The sequence below is a fragment of the Pseudophryne corroboree genome, chromosome 4, assembly GCF_028390025.1.
Source record: "Pseudophryne corroboree isolate aPseCor3 chromosome 4, aPseCor3.hap2, whole genome shotgun sequence".
Taxonomy (NCBI): domain Eukaryota; kingdom Metazoa; phylum Chordata; class Amphibia; order Anura; family Myobatrachidae; genus Pseudophryne; species Pseudophryne corroboree.
In genome coordinates, this window is record NC_086447.1 from 103,262,224 (window position 1) to 103,284,663 (window position 22,440).

Here is a 22,440-nt window from a genome sequence, read left to right on the forward strand (position 1 = left end):
TGCCCATGTGGGGCCACTAGTACAAATTTTTTCCAGGGCCACTTTTTGTTCCCAATCCGCCCCTGCCCCACACGGTTCATGTTTTGCAGGTCACCTGTAGATTTTTAAAATGTGACAGTTGGTGACACACAGTGCAGCTGCTGGGTGACATGGAAAACGTGAACTGTGTGGGGTCCTGAGGACAGAGTTTGAGAACCACTGCACTAGAGGAACGGTGACCTGGTGCTGAGATATTGCCCGGCCTCAGCTGTTATAACTCCTGTAAGAAGGCAGACGTTCTGAGGGCCAGTGAGCAGGTATATACAGTACCTACCTGAAGAAGTTTACAATGCTGCTAAAGTCTGCAGGTATTATCATTATTATAGAGATGGCGGATGTGAAGATAAGGGCAGGAGATGGTGTCAGGCGTTTCACGTGAGCCATTGATAGAGCGTCTGGCTGCAAAATAACAATCATATATCTGTAACTGTAGAATCTAGATAGATCACGATAAATAGTGATAAAAAAATCATAGTTATAGTCGCGGCTTGTTATAAGTAGGCCCCATGTACAGAGACAGATACTTACCAAATGTCCCTCTCTGGCAGCCACATAGCACACACGGCCTCCACTGAAGAAGGTCCCATTTGCTGATCCAAAAGTGGAAAGAGCGACACCCAGAGAGATTATCCAGGTCCAGGTCCCCAGCACTTTCAATCTACAATAAATGTATTCATCTAGAATGAATGACATTTTGTACCAACCACCACTGTGGGCAAAATAATGCAAAATATGAATTTCCCCTCACAGTATCCAAAGCAAAGGGTTGTCTGGCTGCCCTGGTAGCCTTACCTTAGACCAGTGGTTCTCATACTGTGTGCCTAGGTACCCTGGGGTACCTCAGGACACTTGCAGGGGTGTCTTGGATGGGTGGTCCAGAACCAATTCAAATTATTTATGATTAATGTAATAGGCAAAACCAGTGCTGCCAAACATAAACTATGTGGGCAAACAGAAGCGAATCCTGTCTCTCGCCACACAATTGAACCTAAGGATAACATATAGACTCAAATTACTTAATTTAATATTTCTTTCTAAATTTTTCAATAAAAAACTTTTGGCCTAGGGGTGCCGTGAAAAAAAACCTGAAAGAGTGCCGTGACTCAAAAAAGTTTGGGAACCACTGCCTTAGGCTATGGAATGGAAACCACAATATATTCCCCTATTTACACCCAGTAATAAGTATAATGATGAAGAGAATATGTGATAATTTTGGATGTTGGTTCTTTAGATCTATGAGCAAAAGGTCTACTAGGTCGACCCCACAAGGTCGACAGGGTCAAAAGGTCAACATGAAAAAAGGTAGACAGTAGAAAAGGTTGACACATGAAAAGATCGACATGACAAAAGGTCGACACAAACCTTTTCCGGGTTTTTTTTGTTTAGTTTTTGCCCTCACAGCGCATGGAACCCCAGTTAGTGTACCGTGTCCCCTCGTATGGCTCACTTCGCTCGCAATGCTTTGGGCAGGTCCATATGAATGGTAAAGTATGAAAAAGTTGAATAATCCCCGATGTCGGTCTCTGCCTACAAGGGATCTCTATTGCGCCACCATAGCAATGAATGACCTAGTATATTATATTCCCTTATTCTGTTGTGGTTAAAGGCTATATCCTTGGATATCTTTTTCTGTTAGAAATTTATCTAACCCATTTTCAAACGCAGTGACCGAGTCTGCCATTACAACCTATTGCCCTTACAGTGAATAATCCCTTCCTGCGCCGAGTACGAAATTTCCTCTCCTCAAGCCTTAGCGGGTGTCTAGAACAGAAATTGTGACTAGAACAGAAAGTGGAGAATACTGTGGAGAATACTGTGGCCCCAATTTTTTTCAACTTGTGTGCAGAACATATTGCAGAATACAGGGGAGGAGGTGGGCACTGGCGACGTCACTGAAGAGCCAGGCGGGAGAGAGCGTAAGAGCAGCAGGAGTAGAGTAGCATGCCCAGGGAGATCGGGTGTAGTATGGTATGCCGGCAGCCGGGCTCCCGGCAACCAGCATACTGGCGCCGGGAGCTCGACCACCAGCATACCAACAGCGTGGCGAGCGCAAATGAGCCCCTTGCGGGCTTGCTGCGCTCGACATGCTGCGGGCACGGTGGTGCGCTACGCGCGCCACGCTATTTTATTCTCCCTCCAGGGGGGTCGTGGGAGAAAAAGTGTCGGTATGCCGGCTGTCGGGATTCCGGCATCGGTATACTGTGCGCCGGGATCCCGACAGTCGGCATACTGAAGACCACCCGAGGGGTCATCACCCTGCAGCTCGGGCAGTACAGCAACCAGAGTCAGTATCCTCATATTAATGAAGCATATTATTTATATAGATGTATAGTTGAGTGTTTGAGTCTGCCTCATCGCTGCCAGCCCTTCAGGAGACTGTTTTACAGGTGGTAATCCTCTAAACATCCCGGCCATGTAGCGTGTTGTACTGAGCGCGTAATGTGCTTTATACTCAATTCTCCACATCTGAAAGTACAGTAGTTGCACGTGCAACAGGAGAATGTGTGGATTACTTTAGAAATAATTAGTGGTGTCAGACGTGTGTATGGGTTTTGTAAATGCTGCTCTTTACACTGTGATAAACAACATATGTACTATGACAGATTTAATAAAGGACACATTTATGTTTATTGGTTAAGTTACCTATAGCTACAGTCATATATGCACACAGTCCATATTGCATGTGCATACTTTAGGCACTAATATCTAGGAACCCTACCCCTGTAAATACTGTGTTTGCCCCTGATGTCTATCATACTTTGGACTGGATTTTTAGTGGGGAAGGTAAGTAAGCCAAGGCAGTAATAATAATAATAATTTTATTTACATAGCGCTCTTTCTCCAATAGGACTCAAGTCGCTTAACAGAGGCAAGGACTCTGGGCTGACATATAAGGGCATGATGGTCTCTTGGTTGGCATATTAGGGCACAAGGGGGCTCTTGGCTGGCATATAAGGCATGAGGGGACTCTTGGCTGACATATAAGGGCACGAGGGGGCTCTTGGCTGGCATATAAGGGCATGAGGAGGCTCTTGGCTGGTATATAAGGGCACAAGGGGGCTCTTGGCTGGCATATAAGGCATGATGGGGCTCTTGGCTGGCATATAAGGGCACGAGGGGGCTCTTGGCTGGCATATAAGGGCATGAGAAGGCTCTTGACTGGCATATAAGGACACAAGGGGGCTCTTGACTGGCATATAAGGGCATGAGGAGGCTCTTGGCTGGCATATAAGGGCACAAGGGTTTTCTTGGCTGGCAGATACTGAAAGGGCACGAAGGGGCTCTTGGCTGGCACATAACGGCACAAGGGTTTTCTTGGCTGGCAGATAATGTAAGGGCACGAAGGGGCTCTTGGCTGGCATATAAGGGGGCTCTTGGCTGGCATATCAGGGCATAAGGGGGCTCTTGGCTGGCAGGCATGAAGATGGCTCTGAGGCATATAAACTTTGGGTAAAGTGGGTTTTTTCCTTGTTGGGGCAAATTCTCGCACGGGGTCCTAGTAGACCTCGAATCGGCCCTGTTAGTAGTGAATGCTAAAAATACAGTACTTCATACACAATACAGTACATAATTCATACACAATACAGTACACGGCTAGACTGTTTTGAATACCTAAAATATTTACATTCGCTGTATGAAATGAAATTAGCTTTTAATACACAGAACATATCCATCACCTTCCCTTACATTAATAGATCATCTAAAAACATGCTCTATTGCTGGGGAACTCTTGCTAATCTCACTGTAATAAATGTGAATAGTTCACAGCACCAACATTTATAATGTATTAGCATGAGTGGGAGAGAATCACATGCATTCAGTCTATCTAAAGTGTCTTGCACCAGGGGTAGTGCACAAAGGGATGCAATCAATTTGCCGGCTGTCGAGATCCCAGCAGTGAGCATACCGACAGCCAGAATCCACAACACCCATAGAGTGAGAATAGAACGTGTGGCGAGCGCAGCAAGAGGACTCTTAGCGCTTGCCCTGCTGCTGGCATTCTGGCGGGCGGGATGCCGCTTTCAGGATCTTGACAGCCGGTAAATAGTATGCATTCAGTGCACAAGTGATACCCATCCCCCTAACAGGCGCATTTGTTCTTTCTTGTGGTCAGCATGGCATGCATTTTACATGATCACATCCATGATGTACTTTTCTGCACTTACACACCCCCTCCTACCAGTGGCGTAAGTTCGTCCTAGACGCCCGGAGGCAATATAAATACAGGTGCCCCCCCTATATAGAGGCAAAAAAATAAAATTTTATATATATATATATATATATATATATATATATATATACACATACACACACACACACACCACACCAATATTGATCCTGCAGGCTATATATATATAGGCAGAATGAGGGGTCATTGTATATATGAGGCGGGATGAGGCAGAATGGGGGTCATTGTATATATGACAAAAATGCAGATTCATTAAACGGGCATTGAAACGTTGCACTACTTCAATTGGTGTCAGTGTGCAAATCATTGGAGTGCCGCACCACCTCTATTTTGCTAAACTACTTTGCTGTGAGGGCACCCAATGTATTAGACTATTATGTGGCTGTGCCAGACCCCTACCTCTATCTATATATACACAAACATACATACAGTATACTGGCAGTGCACTTATACAGGGAGAAAGGGAGCATAGATGGATACCTTGTGTAGTGAAAGAAGGCTCTACTCTCCTCCCCAATTACCGGAGGCAGAGCGCAATTAGGAAGTGGAATACAAGGCAAGCGTGGTACCAGCTCTTAAACTCCGCCTCGCACGTGTGTCCATCCATCCCGTCCCCCCCTTCCCCACAGCAGCGGGGCAACGGTAGCAGCAGCTCCTCTCCTACCTCCCACAGCAGGCGCGCACCAGCGTACTCTCCTGGGGTTTGCGCTGTAGTGGCGGCTTACAGGAATGAGTCAGTTCAGTGACGTAACTAGAAATTTTTCTCCCCCAAGCCAAAAAATTATTTGCCCCCCCCCCCTCCATAATTGGCAGTATAGAGTGTGTGGCTTCGTTGGGATGGCTTACCATAAAGGGGCGTGACATTGCAGGAAAAGACTGCGTTATACCCCAGTTTTCCAACCTGCACGCCCAGACGGGAAAGAAAAATAATCCTGATTCATGCCCCTTACATTATTTGTAATTTTTCCTCCTTATAGTAATGCCCAGTATACATTATGCCACATACTGCAGTGGCCCTTAGACATTATGCCACACACAATAATGCACATGACACAATATGCACACACCATAATGCCCACGACACATTATGCCACACACCGTAATGCCCCCGACACATTATGACAGGAATCGCAATGCCCGTTATACATTATGCTACACACTGCAATGCCCCTGATACATTATACCACACACCGTAATGCCTGTGACACATTATGACAGGAATCACAATGCCCATTATACATTATGCTACACACTGCAATGCCCTTGATACATTATAGCACATACAATGTCTTTGACACAGTATAACACACACCACAATGAGCCTGAGACATTATACCACATATCACAATGCCCGCGATATAGTATACCATACACCGTAATGCCCGACACATTATGACACACACCGCAATGTCCGTGATACATTATGCCACACACCGTAATGCCCATTACACATTAAGTTCTACAGTAAGGCTTCTAATTACTTTTAAATTACCTGCTCGTTGCCAGGGGTTTCATGCTCTTGGTTCCATGCACGGTGCCAGGGGTTTTCATGCTCAGGGTGTCATGCTCGTTGCCAGGGGTTTCATGCACTGGGTGTCATGCTCGTTGCCAGCGGTTCCATGCACGGTGCCAGGGGATTTCATGCTCAGGGTGTCATGCTCGTTGCCAGGGGGTTCATGCACTGGGTGTCATGCTCGTTGCTAGGGGGTAGTGCTTGTTGCTAGGGCCGTGCTCCCAGTGCCACATATGCCCCCAGTGCCAGATATTCCCCCACAGTGTCAGGTATATGCCTCCAGTGCCAGGTACATGCCCCCAGTGCCAAATATACCCCCCCCCCCAGTGCCACATATGCCCCCTCAGTGCCTGCTCCCCCCAGTGCCAAATATTCCACCACAGTGCCACATATGCCCCCTCAGTGCCTACTCCCCCACAGTGCCAGCTATATGCCCCCAGTGCCTGATATTCCTCCACAGTGCCAGGCATATGCCCCCAGTGCCAGATATTCCCCCCACAGGGCCAGGTATATGCCCCCAGTGCCAGATCTTCCCCCACAGTGCCAGGTGTATGCCCCCAGTGCCAGATATTCCCCCACAGGGCCAGGTATATGCCCCCAGTGCCAGATCTTCCCCCCACAGTGCCAGGTATATGCCCCCAGTGCCAGATATTCCCCCACAGGGCCAGGTATATGCACCCAGTGCCAGGTATATGCCCCCAGTGCCAGATATTCCCCCACAGGGCCAGGTATATGCCCCCAGTGCCAGATCTTCCCCCACAGTGCCAGGTATATGCCCCCAGTGCCAAATATATCCCTCTCCCCAGTGCCACATATGCCCCCCGCCCCAGTGCCAGGTATATGCCCCCCAGTGCCAGGTATATGCCCCCCAGTGCCAGGTCTTCCCCCACAGTGCCAGGTATATGCCCCCCAGTGCCAGGTGTATGCCCCCCAGTGCCAGGTCTTCACCCCCAGTGCCAGGTATATGCCCCCCAGTGCCAGGTCTTCCCCCACAGTGCCATGTATATGCCCCCCAGTGCCAGGTCTTCCCCCCCAGTGCCAGGTATATGCCCCCCAGTGCCAGGTATATGCCCCCCAGTGCCAGGTCTCCCCCCCCCCCCTCGTGCCAGGTATATGCCCCCCAGTGCCAGGTATATGCCCCCAGTGCCTGCCCCCCCCCTTGTGTTGGAGGGACACGGAGCGCATAGAGCGTCTCTCCTGTGTCCCTCCCTGGCTCTCTCCCCCGGCTGGTCTAATACAGGAAGTGCCGGTTCGTGAGCCAATCAGAGCTCACGAACGGCACTTCCTGTATTAGACCGCCGGGGGAGAGAGCCAGGGAGGGACACAGGAGAGACGCTCTATGCGCTCCGTGTCCCTCCAACACAGCAGGGAGGGAGACCGCAGATTGACATGCGGACGCTCGTCCGCATGTCAATCTATGTAAAGTCAGTGGGCGCTGCGAGGCGCCCTCTTCAGGTTAGGAGCCCGGCGGCAGCCGACTCCGCTGCCTCCGGGACTTCCGCCCCTGCCTCCTACCATGTCACCAGTGTCAGAACCTGTGAGTGGTGGGCCCAGGTGCAAAAATATAATTTGTTCTTCTTCCTCCTCCACATTAACTCAAATTCACAATACATACGCCACACAGCAGTGGGTGACAGGGAGAGGCAGAGGGGTGACAGCAAAGAGGCAGAGGGAGGCAGAGGTTGACAGTGGAGGGCAGGGGGAGGCAGTGAGTGGCAGGGGTACAAGCACAATGTCGTGCACGGTGCGGAGACCAGGGAGCATGTTCCTTGGCGGGGGCAAGAGGACAGCAGCCTCTGCTCTGTCTGTGAGAGGGGCCTCTGCCCCTTGTGCTTTCCTTGGCACTCGGTGAGGCAGACTTTGACAGTGCCAGCTACACCGGTTGTGAGCTGCCTTTAATTGACAGACAGCAGTAAATCTGAAATAATGTACAGCTTTGTGTTATTTAGAGGTAGTATGTGGCTGTGATCATCAGCGCTGATAGGTGACAGGACTCCTCTATCAGTCCGGCACACACAAGGTCAGCCCTGCCTCCCTAAGGTAAGGGGCAGGTCCCTCCAGAAGTGGGGCTCTCTACACTGGGCCATTCATCCAACTTTGCTTAAAGTGGTGTGTAGGAGGTCCCAGTGGAAAACTTAGTGCTGGCCTGTTCAGCTGTGGGCCCCTTTGTCCTCAGGGGCCCTGGTGCAATGCATGTGCTGCACCAATGGTAGTTCAGCCTCCGCCTGTCACATCCCCCTTCATTCAGGACCTGTAATTGCGAAATGTGTCGTCAGAATGACTACGGATGGATACGGTTTTCTGTGGGCATGTGCAGTTGGAAAAAAAAAGGAATTTTGTGGGTAAAAAAGCAAATAACTTTTTCGTCCAACTCTGCATGGACCCCTTAGGGGTTCTCATTTGCCATAAAACACAAACATATAAAGCAAAAAATTATGATCATCACATTTCATAATATAGATTAATCAGAGACTGACCCCCAGCTTATAGCTACAGCATCTGAAGAGAGCATCTCCTGCGGCGTCATTGCTGCAAAATAGCTGACGTTCACTAGGAGATAGATGCACGTGACAAGTGGGATCGCGATCATCACAGCTCGAGGAAGGTTCACCTGTAATAATTCAGAATAACACACAGTATTATCATATGTCTACTTAAATAAAGATAAAAGGAAAAATACTGGTTCTATGGCATCGCATGTTTGATAAAGTGAAAGGGCTAAATTTATTAAACTGCGGGATTGCAGCGGGATCTGTGTAGTGCTTGTAAGCTACAGCGGAATGCAGAGAGATCATGGTGGTATAGAGCATTAGAAACTAATGGGAATCATCGGTGGGTTCTTGTTAGAAGAAGGTCAAAACAACCTTTAGTCAATGCTAGATTTTAGGATTAGAACCTGCTGTGAATTAAAATTTGCCCCTTTATTATATATAAAACGGCTATGGATTTAATTTTTGAACCGATTCGAGGAGCCAATTATACACAAAGTGTCACTGAACACTCACTAACCTCAGGGTTCTTCAGTTCCTCTGTGACGTAGTTCAGGTTGTTCCATCCATCGTACGACCAGAGTCCTTGATAAAAGGCCACTCCTATTGGACCAAAATCAGTGGCTGTATTTTCAAAGGCATTCTGTAAGACCAGAGTGTTTCCCTTGACCAAAAGGACCACCCCGCCTACTATTATGGCCAACAACACGATCAGCTTAGCAGCCGTAAAGAAGTTCATGATGAAAGCTGAGAGCCTGACATTGAGGCAATTGATGATGCCCAGGACCAGGATGCAGGCAGCCGCTGTGCACTTCACCGCTACCTGCGGTGATGGACAGTCTGGATAGAAAGCAGCCACCACATATTCTGCAAAACTCAGAGAGACTCCAGCGATGCCGGCAGGTCTCACCACTATGACAGAGGTATAAGCCAGGACAAAGGCAGGCAAAGAGCCAATGTTCCTTAAAATATATATGTATTCCCCACCAGATTCCTTAATGACGGTTCCGAGTTCAGCATAAGAAAGGGCCCCCAGCATAGCCAGAAGGCCGCATGCAGCCCAAATTAATATACTGGCCCCGGGGCTCCCCATATAGTACAGAACCCACTGAGGAGACATGAAGATGCCAGAACCAATCATTGTGCCAGCTATCAGCGACACGGCACTAATAAGCCCAAGCTCACGTTTCAGGTGGATTTTCTCTGTCCTGTTTTCCATTTTCCCATCACCGGGAGGCGAGGAATCTGCGCTCACCCGTTCCTTCATGACGGAATATACGACACGCTCACAGCTCAGATCCTACTGAAGAAGAGGATATTGCAGCATCGTTCTTTGACAGTGAATACGAGACAAGTTAATCATTAAGGTGCTATGTGCAAAGAACATAATTTGTATTATATAATTAAAGTTAATGATCTATACAAAAGAAAAGCCATGTAATGCCAATTATGTTAGTGGCGGGTGAGGTTAGAAGGAACATGAACCCTGCATCCACGTTTGTGATCTCGTTTTATTTTATTTTGTAGAATGGCATCTGTGAGTTCCCCATGCATTACGGGACTATGGGGGAAGTGTATCAAGCTACTTCTCCACTTGTCCTCTTTAGAAGCTCTGCTATATCTGCCCTTATAAGTACCATCGAGCTCTGCCAGCTAAAGGCTGGCATAGCATACAGAGACTATTAGTTCATAGGTCTGTAGACAGAGCCGGCCCTAACCAATATGATGCCCTAGGCAAGATTTTGGCTGGTGCCCCCTAGCACCACCGCTGGTTCCGCCTCTGACCTTGCACCTCTTTCCCAGCACCATCACCCCTCATCCATAGCAGTCCTTATTTTGGTGTTTGTACCCCCAATATTTTAAATAGGAACAGTTCGCACATTTGGCGCAGAGCCCAAGAAGGGGTGTGTTTTTGCTGGCAAGGGGCATGGCCACACAATAGTAACCCCAATTCCAATTATGCCACACAGTACTGCAACTTTATTCACATTTTAGCTTGCGATAGTGTCCATACTTCATATTACATCCCACAGTAGTATCACTTTACCTTATAAACGTTACTCCTCACAGTAGAGCCCCTTATTCACATTACATCACACTGAATTGCTCCTTATTCACATTACACCACACCATATTGCTCTTTATTCACATTAGACGACACAGTAGTGCCCTTTCTATACGCAACGCCACATAGTAGAGCACCTTATTCACATAATGCCACACATTAGTAAAGCATTTATACACATAATGCCACACAGTAATGCCCCTTACACATATGAGACACATTATTAATGTCCTTATAAACATAATGCGCCTTACACATTATAACAACCTTTATTAATGCCTTTTTACACATAATGTCCCTTACACATATGCTGCACATTATTAATGCCCTTATACACATAATGACACACATAGTGCCCCCTACACATTTGCTGCACATTATTAGTGCCCCAATACATATAATGACACACATACATTAGTACCCTATTACACATATGCTGCACATTATTAATGCCCTTATACACATAATGACACACATAGCGCCCCTTACACATATGTTGCACATTATTAATGCATTTTTATATGACACACATAATGCTCCTTACACATATTTCGAACACTACTGCACAACCAACCCACTCACATGCACACAGCACTCACTGCCACTAACACTATGACCTCTGCCTCTGCTTGGATACAGATGTGTCCTCATAAATCTTGCCTCAATGCTAACGTTGGGCACTTTTTTTTTTAATGAAAATGCATTTTATTTGCATTGCTATGTGGCTAGGATGCACAAGCAGCTTCTGCTGATTAAAATTATATGCAGCATGCCTATATACTGTGTGAGACTGTGGCTGTATCTGCATATGAAATGCTACACACAGAATATAGACATGTCGCATATCATTTTAATCAGCAGAAGCTGCTGATGCCCCTAGGCATATCAAATGCCCTAGGCAATTGCCTAGTTTGCCTATGCCTATGGCCGGCTCTGTCTGTAGAGCCACTGATTTCCCAAGCCTGGCCTGGACTGTTCTACGTTATTACACATTCAGTTATTGCATTAGACTTTATTCCTTAACTCACCTGCACAGATTGGGGGTCATTCCGAGTTGTTCGCTCGGTAAAAATCTTCGCATCGCAGCGATTTTCCGCTTAATGCGCATGCGCAATGTCCGCACTGCGACTGCGCCAAGTAAATTTGCTATGCAGTTAGGAATTTTACTCATGGCTTTTTCATCGTTCTGGCGATCGTAATGTGATTGACAGGAAATGGGTGTTACTGGGCGGAAACAGGCCGTTTTATGGGCGTGTGGGAAAAAACGCTACCGTTTCCGGAAAAAACGCATGAGTGGACGGAGAAACGGGGGAGTGTCTGGGCGAACGCTGGGTGTGTTTGTGACGTCAAACCAGGAACAACAAGCACTGAAATGATCGCAGATGCCGAGTAAGTCTGAAGCTACTCAGAAACTGCTACGAGGTGTGTAATCGCAATATTGCGAATACATCGTTCGCAATTTTAAGATGCTAAGATTCACTCCCAGTAGGCGGCGGCTTAGCATGAGCAAATCTGCTAAAATCCGCTTGCGAGCGAACAACTCGGAATGACCCCCATTGTTACAGTTTATCTGCTGAAATGTTCTGTGGCAGCAGCACAGCAACAAGACACAGCTTCTGGTGTATGTCATGTGTCATCAACGTCAGTGACGGGTACTTTACTCCTCAGCTACGATGCCAGCTTGTTGCCTCAAGGCTCGGGTTATAGTATCAATGCCAAGCAAGTCTGGTTGTGTACATGTAAGACTATTGTGTAACTGTGATGAGTTTGTTTACAGGTAAGCGCTACTAGTAAGTTTCAGAAATATGATTGCAAAAGTTTTTGTATTTATTATCAGGACATGGGCCCTCAGCGCAGTGATTAGGTTAAAAACGGCAAAACTGCGCATGCGTACGGGCCGCAGTGCGCTCGCGCAACGTACTTTCACACAAAGTATGTAGTTTTACACAAGGTTTAGCGACTCTTTTCCGTCGGTCTGTTGATCGGTGAGTGATTGACAGGAAATGGGAGTTTCTGGGTGGTAACTAACCGTTTTCCGGGAGTGTGCTAAAAAACGCAGGCGTGTCAGGTGAAAACGCAGGCGTGCCTGGGGAAACGGGGGAGTGGCTGGCCGAACGCTGGGCGTGTTTGTGACGTCAAAGCATGAACTAAACAGACTGAAGTGATCGCAAGGTAGGAGTAGGTCTGCAGCTACTCAGAAACTGCATGAAAAAATTTCAGCACTGTTCTGCTAACCTTTCGGTCGCACTTCTGCTAAGCTAAGATACACTCCCAGAGGGCGGCGGCTTAGCGTTTGCACTGCTGCTAAAAGCAGCTAGCGAGCGAACAACTCGGAATGAGGGCCACTGATCCTGACAGAATTTAAGTATATCGTGGCAATAAGAAATGAAGTATCGCTGAGATGTAACATTCACATCCAGGACAGGGGTTTCAGTAGGTGCCCATCTATGCAATGTGCTAGAAGATTGCTACTGCAATCACTTCATCTTCAGGGACCGGGGCCTGAAAGCGCTGCTGCGTATGTATAGTCAACAGACTGCGCATGTGTGAGCGGTCATTGCCAGGGAAGATCCTTCTCCCAAAAACCTTTGCGAAAGCTAGCCCATAGGCTACAATGGGTAATGCAGGGGCGTTTTAACAGATGCCAGAGACTACTGCGCTGTGAAGAGGAGGGGGCCCACCCAGAGTCTGCACATAGGCCCCCTCTTCTTCACGGCACATTAGACTCTGGCACTGTGCCATAGTCTACTGTGCATATGCAGGTCTCCGGAAACATGGTGTCCCGCCATGTTCCGGAGTCTAAAACTCTACTGTGCATGCATGGCGGCCATTTTGCACATGATTTTTTCACTGCGGCTGCAGCTCCGACACTGGACTCCGGAAAGGTAAGTAATAAAACATGGGTGTAGTGTGGGCCCCCCTGGACCTAGGGGCTTGTGTGCACCGCACACATTGCACCCAGTATTGAAACGCCAATGGGCTAATGGGAGCTGAAGATAGCATTCTCTACTGGGGCAAAGCATTTCAGAGCCTGGTAAAACCTATGCCTACTTACAGCCTTGAAATGCTTAATATTATTTGTGGGTAACCCCCCAAACTGGGTGTTTGGGGGCGATAGCCCGCAAATATTTTGATAAACAGGAACTTGTTAGAAATGTATGTGTGATACCTTCTGTTACTAAAAGCGTGGTTATAGCATGCAATGTTAGCCATTAACTGGAAGGATACGCAGGTCTTACTAGCTCAACAAACCAACATGCCCTATTAATCAATGGCTGCTAGTGCAGTCTGGAACACATAACCACTATGGGGGTATCCAAATAGATGCAATCCGTTTTAGGCCAATAAAAACAGCCTGATATCAAGACTTTTGACCGATGGTCATTATCACAGTATCCAATTAGAGGCCGTTTTTATCGTCCGAAAATCTACCTGCAATCATGCGATAACACATGGGATAAGTTCCTGATCCCAAGTGTTATTACGGCTCCGATGGCTGCTTATCGCAGATTATGCTTCGGGTGCCAGCATCGGAGCTAATTGTATAGACCCCGGCGGACCTATTAGCAGTGGTAAATTACTACTGCTAATAGGATTTCCCCACACACACACACACACACTGCTAGTAGATGTTTCCCAAGATGTTGGGAAGGAATAAAACTTTTGATTTTCCATCCAACTTGCTGTACAAAGCTGGGGAACAGGAACTTACAGTATGCTGAAATAGGTGAAAGTTCACGGCTGATCAGTAAAACTTTAAAAGTTCAATTTCATATCAGAGTATGTTACAAACCACTTTATAGGCTCAATATACTATCCCTTTAAATGTTAAACTGGGACACTCATGAATTCTGTGGCTGGCTGACTTCAAACCTGCATTTCACCTCGTTTTAAGCAGATAGAGAACCTGTGTAATTCATTACTGTCCCGGTTTAAAGGCATACAGGTCTATTCATGAAGCAGTGAAGAGTGGAGAAGTTACCAATGGCAACCAATTAGCAGCTCTAAATAATTCTATAGGATGCACTTGATACATGTTACTTCAAAGCTGATTGGTTGTCATAGGCAACTTCTCCACTAGCTCATTTCTCCACTCTTTTCACTGCTTCATGAAGAGATATCTAATACCGCTTTCAGATCACAAACCCAGGTCGGACCCAGCTTATTTGCACCCAGGTCCGAGCAGGCTCAGATCCTTTCACATTTCAGTTTCGACTCGGGTTATTCCTGTGTTGGTGCCTTCCACACTGAACCTGGGGGTCACCAATGTTAGACACTGTGATGTGATTTAAAATTGACTTTTCTGGCTCACATTGATGAGGTTTCAAAGGAAATAAAAGGCGGGGCTGAGGACTGCTCTGAGCAGCAGAGGCATAATTAGGGTTCTTGGAGCCCAGGGCAAGAGGAGCGAAAGCTCGATGCGTCAGCAGGGGTCTTCAGTCTCAGTGCTTGAAGAAGTGCCAGTATGCCATACCGTTGTATACCGGCCCACTTCAAGCACTGGTTGTCAATGTATATGTAGGTTTCAATGTGTGTATGTCGGTGTATGAATAGGTGACAGTGTGTGTATGTCGGTGTATGTACAAGTGTCAGCATGTGAATGTCAGTGCATTAGCATGTGTATATCGGTGTAAGCATTTGTGTCAGCGTGTTCATGTAGGTGTAAGTATAGGTGTCAGCATATGTGTGTGGCGTTGTGTTACATCTGTGTATGTGTGTGTGTATAACAGAGATGTATTATACACACTAACAGCACCTATAGGACATTATTGCAAATCTACAGTGTACAGTACGGAGAACAGCACCCTATATAAGAAAGTCTTCCAGCAGCAGCAGGGGCACCGGGGGCCACAGCAGCAACAGGAGGGCATCATAAAAAAATCAACTTGTAGGATACACTGCCCTAGCGGCGCCCACCTCTGTCATGTCTGCATAGCGCCCAGGGCATGTGCCCTGTTCGACCTACCCTAGTTACGCCTCTGCTGAGCAGACACATAAACAGCCAATCAGCACCTTTATCTAAGACCCGGGTTGAATATCCCGGGTCAGAGGCATTCACACTGCACAACGACCCGGGTCCAACCCGTGTTTAACCCGGGGTTAAAATTAGTGATGAGCGGGTTCGGTTTCTCAGAAACCGAACCCCCCCGAACTTCACGCTTTTTACACGGGTCCGAGGCAGACTCGGATCTTCCCGCCTTGCTCGGCTAACCCGAGCGCGCCCGAACGTCATCATCCCGCTGTCGGATTCTCGCGAGGCTCGTATTCTATCGCGAGACTCGGATTCTATATAAGGAGCCGCGCGTCGCCGCCATTTTCACACGTGCATTGAGATTGATAGGGAGAGGACGTGGCTGGCGTCCTCTCCGTTTAGATAGAGAGTGAGACACTTGATTTACTGGAGCATTAGGAGTACTCAGAGAGTGCAGAGTTTTGCTGATAGTTATACTAGTGACCACCAGTTTTATTTATTATTTAATATAATCCGTTCTCTGCCTGAAAAAAAACGATACACAGTCACATACCATATCTGTGCTCAGCCTCAGTGTGCTGCATGATAATATCATCTATGTATATCTGACTGTGCTGAGTAGTGCTCACTGCTCACACAGCTTAATTGTGGGGGAGACTGGGGAGCAGTTATAGCAGGAGTACATATTTAACAGTGCACACTTTTGCTGCCAGAGTGCCAGTGTGACTGACCAGCAGTGACCACCAGTATATTGTCTGCCTGAAAAAGTTAAACACTCGTGTGGTGTTTTTTTTTTTTATTCTATAAACGCATTCTGCTGACAGTGTCCAGCAGGTCCGTCATTCATTATATTTCTATCTTCTTCATACTAGTAGTTTAGGAGTCTGCAGTGCTGACAGTGTCCAGCAGATCCGTCATTATATAATATATACCTGTCCTGCAGTAGTGATATATATATATTTTTTATATCATTATCATCCAGTCTATACTAGCAGACGCAGTACGGTAGTCCACGGCTGTAGCTACCTCTGTGTCGGCAGTCGCTCGTCCATAATTGTATACCTACCTGTGGTGGGTTTTTTTTTTCTATCTTCTTCATACTAGTAGTTTAGGAGTCTGCAGTGCTGACAGTGTCCAGCAGGTCCGTCATTATATAATATATACCTGTCCTGCAGTAGTGATATATATATTTTTTATATCATTATCATCCAGTCTATACTAGCAGACGCAGTACGGTAGTCCACGGCTGTAGCTACCTCTGTGTCGGCAGTCGCTCGTCCATAATTGTATACCTACCTGTGGTGGGTTTTTTTTTTCTATCTTCTTCATACTAGTAGTTTAGGAGTCTGCAGTGCTGACAGTGTCCAGCAGGTCCGTCATTATACAATATATACCTGTCCTGCAGTAGTGATATATATATATATTTTTTATATCATTATCATCCAGTCTATACTAGCAGACGCAGTACGGTAGTCCACGGCTGTAGCTACCTCTGTGTCGGCAGTCGCTCATCCATAATTGTATACCTACCTGTGGTGGGTTTTTTTTTTCTATCTTCTTCATACTAGTAGTTTAGGAGTCTGCAGTGCTGACAGTGTCCAGCAGGTCCGTCATTATACAATATATACCTGTCCTGCAGTAGTGATATATATATATTTTTTATATCATTATCATCCAGTCTATACTAGCAGACGCAGTACGGTAGTCCACGGCTGTAGCTACCTCTGTGTCGGCAGTCGCTCGTCCATAATTGTATACCTACCTGTGGTGGTTTTTTTTTTTTCTATCTTCTTCATACTAGTAGTTTAGGAGTCTGCAGTGCTGACAGTGTCCAGCAGGTCCGTCATTATACAATATATACCTGTCCTGCAGTAGTGATATATATATATTTTTTATATCATTATCATCCAGTCTATACTAGCAGACGCAGTACGGTAGTCCACGGCTGTAGCTACCTCTGTGTCGGCAGTCGCTCGTCATCCATAAGTATACTAGTATCCATCCATCTCCATTGTTTACCTGAGGTGCCTTTTAGTTGTGCCTATTAAAATATGGAGAACAAAAATGTTGAGGTTCCAAAAATAGGGAAAGATCAAGATCCACTTCCACCTCGTGCTGAAGCTGCTGCCACTAGTCATGGCCGAGACGATGAAATGCCATCAACGTCGTCTGCCAAGGCCGATGCCCAATGTCATAGTACAGAGCATGTAAAATCCAAAACACCAAATATCAGTAAAAAAAGGACTCAAAAATCTAAAATAAAATCGTCGGAGGAGAAGCGTAAACTTGCCAATATGCCATTTACCACACGGAGTGGCAAGGAACGGCTGAGGCCCTGGCCTATGTTCATGGCTAGTGGTTCAGCTTCACATGAGGATGGAAGCACTCAGCCTCTCGCTAGAAAAATGAAAAGACTTTAGCTGGCAAAAGCACAGCAAAGAACTGTGCGTTCTTCGAAATCACAAATCCACAAGGAGAGTCCAATTGTGTCGGTTGCGATGCCTGACCTTCCCAACACTGGACGTGAAGAGCATGCGCCTTCCACCATTTGCACGCCCCCTGCAAGTGCTGGAAGGAGCACCCGCAGTCCAGTTCCTGATAGTCAGATTGAAGATGTCAGTGTTGAAGTACACCAGGATGAGGAGGATACGGGTGTTGCTGGCGCTGGGGAGGAAATTGACCAGGAGGATTCTGATGGTGAGGTGGTTTGTTTAAGTCAGGCACCCGGGGAGACACATGTTGTCCGTGGGAGGAATATGGCCATTGACATGCCTGGTGAAAATACCAAAAAAATCAGCTCTTCAGTGTGGAAGTATTTCAACAGAAATGCGGACAACATTTGTCAAGCCGTGTGTTGCCTTTGTCAAGCTGTAATAAGTAGGGGTAAGGACGTTAACCACCTCGGAACATCCTCCCTTATACGTCACCTGCAGCGCATTCATCATAAGTCAGTGACAAGTTCAAAAACTTTGGGCGACAGCGGACGCAGTCCACTGACCAGTAAATCCCTTCCTCTTGTAACCAAGCTCACGCAAACCACCCCACCAACTCCCTCAGTGTCAATTTCCTCCTTCCCCAGGAATGCCAATAGTCCTGCAGGCCATGTCACTGGCAATTCTGACGAGTCCTCTCCTGCCTGGGATTCCTCCGATGCATCCTTGCGTGTAACGCCTACTGCCGCTGGCGCTGCTGTTGTTGCTGCTGGGAGTCGATGGTCATCCCAGAGGGGAAGTCGTAAGACCACTTTTACTACTTCCACCAAGAAAATTGAATGTCCAACAGTCCTTTGCGAGGAAGATGAAATATCACAGCAGTCATCCTGCTGCAAAGCGGATAACTGAGGCCTTGGCATCCTGGGCGGTGAGAAACGTGGTTCCGGTATCCATCATTACTGCAGAGCCAACTAGAGACTTGTTGGAGGTACTGTGTCCCCGGTACCAAATACCATCTAGGTTCCATTTCTCTAGGCAGGCGATACCGAAAATGTACACAGACCTCAGAAAAAGACTCACCAGTGTCATAAAAAATGCAGTTGTACCCAATGTCCACTTAACCACGGACATGTGGACAAGTGGAGCAGGGCAGACTCAGGACTATATGACTGTGACAGCCCACTGGGTAGATGTATTGACTCCCGCCGCAAGAACAGCAGCGGCGGCACCAGTAGCAGCATCTCGCAAACGCCAACTCTTTCCTAGGCAGGCTACACTTTGTATCACCACTTTCCAGAATACGCACACAGCTGAAAACCTCTTACGGCAACTGAGGAAGATCATCGCAGAATGGCTTACCCCAATTGGACTCTCCTGTGGATTTGTTGCATCGGACAACGCCAGCAATATTGTGTGTGCATTAAATCTGGGCAAATTCCAGCACATCCCATGTTTTGCACATACCTTGAATTTGGTGGTGCAGAATTATTTAAAAAACGAGAGGGGCGTGCAAGAGATGCTGTCGGTGGCCAGAAGAATTGCGGCACACTTTCGGCGTACAGGCACCACGTACAGAAGACTGGAGCACCACCAAAAACGCCTGAACCTGCCCTGCCATCATCTGAAGCAAGAAGTGGTAACGAGGTGGAATTCAACCCTCTATATGCTTCAGAGGTTGGAGGAGCAGCAAAAGGCCATTCAAGCCTATACAACTGAGCACGATATAGGAGGTGGAATGCACCTGTCTCAAGCGCAGTGGAGAATGATTTCAACGTTGTGCAAGGTTCTGCAACCTTTTGAACTTGCCACACGTGAAGTCAGTTCAGACACTGCCAGCCTGAGTCAGGTCATTCCCCTCATCAGGCTTTTGCAGAAGAAGCTGGAGACATTGAAGGAGGAGCTAACACAGAGCGATTCCGCTAGGCATGTGGGACTTGTGGATGGAGCCCTTAATTCGCTTAACAAGGATTCACGGGTGGTCAATCTGTTGAAATCAGAGCACTACATTTTGGCCACCGTGCTCGATCCTAGATTTAAAACCTACCTTGGATCTCTCTTTCCGGCAGACACAAGTCTGCTGGGGTTCAAAGAACTGCTGGTGAGAAAATTCTCAAGTCAAGCGGAACGCGACCTGTCAACATCTCCTCCTTCACATTCTCCCGCAACTGGGGGTGCGAGAAAAAAGGCTCAGAATTCCGAGCCCACCCGCTGGCGGTGATGCAGGGCAGTCTGGAGCGACTGCTGATACTGACATCTGGTCCGGACTGAAGGACCTGACAACGATTACGGACATGTCGTCTACTGTCACTGCATATGATTCTCTCCCCATTGAAAGAATGGTGGAGGATTATATGAGTGACCGCATCCAAGTAGGCACGTCAGACAGTCCGTACTTATACTGGCAGGAAAAAGAGGCAATTTGGAGGCCCTTGCACAAACTGGCTTTATTCTACCTAAGTTGCCCTCCCACAAGTGTGTACTCCGAAAGAGTGTTTAGTGCCGCCGCTCACCTTGTCAGCAATCGGCGTACGAGGTTACATCCAGAAAATGTGGAGAAGATGATGTTCATTAAAATGAATTATAATCAATTCCTCCGTGGAGACATTGACCAGCAGCAATTGCCTCCACAAAGTACACAGGGAGCTGAGATGGTGGATTCCAGTGGGGACGAATTGATAATCTGTGAGGAGGGGGATGTACACGGTGATATATCGGAGGATGATGATGAGGTGGACATCTTGCCTCTGTAGAGCCAGTTTGTGCAAGGAGAGATTAATTGCTTCTTTTTTGGTGGGGGTCCAAACCAACCTGTCATTTCAGTCACAGTCGTGTGGCAGACCCTGTCACTGAAATGATGGGTTGGTTAAAGTGTGCATGTCCTGTTTATACAACATAAGGGTGGGTGGGAGGGCCCAAGGACAATTCCATCTTGCACCTCTTTTTTCTTTCATTTTTCTTTGCGTCATGTGCTGTTTGGGGAGTAGTTTTTGGAAGGGCCATCCTGCGTGACACTGCAGTGCCACTCCTAGATGGGCCAGGTGTTTGTGTCGGCCACTTGGGTCGCTTATCTTAGTCACACAGCTACCTCATTGCGTCTCTTTTTTTCTTTGCGTCATGTGCTGTTTGGGGGGTGTTTTTTGGAAGGGCCATCCTGCGTGACACTGCTGTGCCACTCCTAGATGGGCCAGGTGTTTGTGTCGGCCACTAGGGTCGCTTAGCTTACTCACACAGCTACCTCATTGCGCCTCTTTTTTTTCTTCTTTGCGTCATGTGCTGTTTGGGGGGTGTTTTTTGGAAGGGCCATCCTGCGTGACACTGCAGTGCCACTCCTAGATGGGCCAGGTGTTTGTGTCGGCCACTTGGGTCGCTGAGCTTAGTCATCCAGCGACCTCTGTGCAAATTTTAAGACTAAAAATAATATTGTGAGGTGTGAGGTGTTCAGAATAGACTGAAAATGAGTGGAAATTATGGTTATTGAGGTTAATAATACTTTGGGATCAAAATGACCCCCAAATTCTATGATTTAAGCTGTTTTTTAGGGTTTTTTGAAAAAAACACCCGAATCCAAAACACACCCGAATCCGCCAAAAAAAATTCGGTGAGGTTTTGCCAAAACGCGTTCGAACCCAAAACACGGCCGCGGAACCGAACCCAAAACCAAAACACAAAACCCGAAAAATTTCCGGTGCTCATCACTAGTTGAAATGCTGGGTTGCTTGACCCGGGTTATTCACTTTGGCGCTTTCACACTGCAGACTGCACCTGAACCCAGGTCGACCTGGCAATAACCTGGGTTATGTTGGCATTGTGAAAGGGGTAATAGTATGGTAAGCCTATTTATAGGTTACATTACATCATATAAGAATATGGCAGGAAGAAAATAATCAATAAACTAGAACTCTTACAGAGATCTACTTAATATTAATGTCTATTGTGGACAAGTATGCCACCTAGTGGGTGTATAGCAAAATTAAATTAACTAGAATTGTTTTTTATTTTTATTTTTTAACTCAGTGGAATTTGTAACATTAATATGAAATGGGTAAAACCGCTATGGTGGGCTGTGTATGTGCATATCTAGGAGAACACCAGACAGACTGAAGTGGCATTAGATGGTACAAAACTTACAACAGCTATTCGGTAAATCTTTTAACATGATACCAGCTGCATGGAGATACAAATACCCTACATGGATTTAAATAAAACGGCTGATATCAGCGCTTTTGTCCTCATTTTCAGTCTAGTACATCTATACCTATATCTAGTAAAATCAGAGAGGGATTTGTAGATAGTTTGATCAAAACATGTAAGCTGGAAGCCCATGTCACAGGTCCACAAGTTCCTGCAAGTGCTCCACTGACATCATGTTTAAATAGTTAAAATCAGTTGCACTCACCTCAGTCATGGAGGTTGATTTGCAGCAGGCAGGCCTTTTAAGTCACATCCAAAAGGCCTAATATAGACTTGATAGACAGCAGCCATCTTTAGGCAGTGTTTTGACAAACATAAAATAAATAATTCTTGATAAATCCCATATTATAGGTGGTACCAGCTGCATGGCAGTATAAGTGTTAATGTGCAAAAAAATAAAAACTTTTCAAAATCTGTATATGTGTCCACTTACTGAAGGAGCTAGGTGAATCTGACGGTAGTGGTTATGTGATCAATGGAAGCCTACGGATGTTGTTGTACTGGAGGCTGCCACCAGGTGGAGCCACAGGTTATAAGAAGAGACACGCTG

At 46.8% G+C, this 22,440-nt stretch overlaps 1 protein-coding gene across 3 annotated transcripts in view; it reads right to left on the minus strand.

Annotated features, from left to right (window-relative positions):
• The window catches only part of LOC134908992 (b(0,+)-type amino acid transporter 1-like), a 49,018-nt gene that overhangs the window by 15,912 nt on the left and 10,666 nt on the right, over positions 1-22,440 (minus strand). The window contains exons 2-6 of one of the 3 annotated variants that reach the window (XM_063915324.1): positions 9,416-9,530; positions 8,751-8,833; positions 8,219-8,352; positions 568-697; positions 314-438 (exon numbers count right to left, since the gene is read on the minus strand). In XM_063915324.1, the coding sequence (XP_063771394.1) occupies positions 314-438; positions 568-697; positions 8,219-8,352; positions 8,751-8,833; positions 9,416-9,497 (554 nt within the window). In that variant the 5' untranslated portion in view covers positions 9,498-9,530. Of the gene's footprint in view, positions 1-313; positions 439-567; positions 698-8,218; positions 8,353-8,750; positions 9,364-9,415; positions 9,534-22,440 lie in introns of those variants that run through there. The other 2 variants (XM_063915323.1, XM_063915322.1) reach the window with 2 other exon arrangements.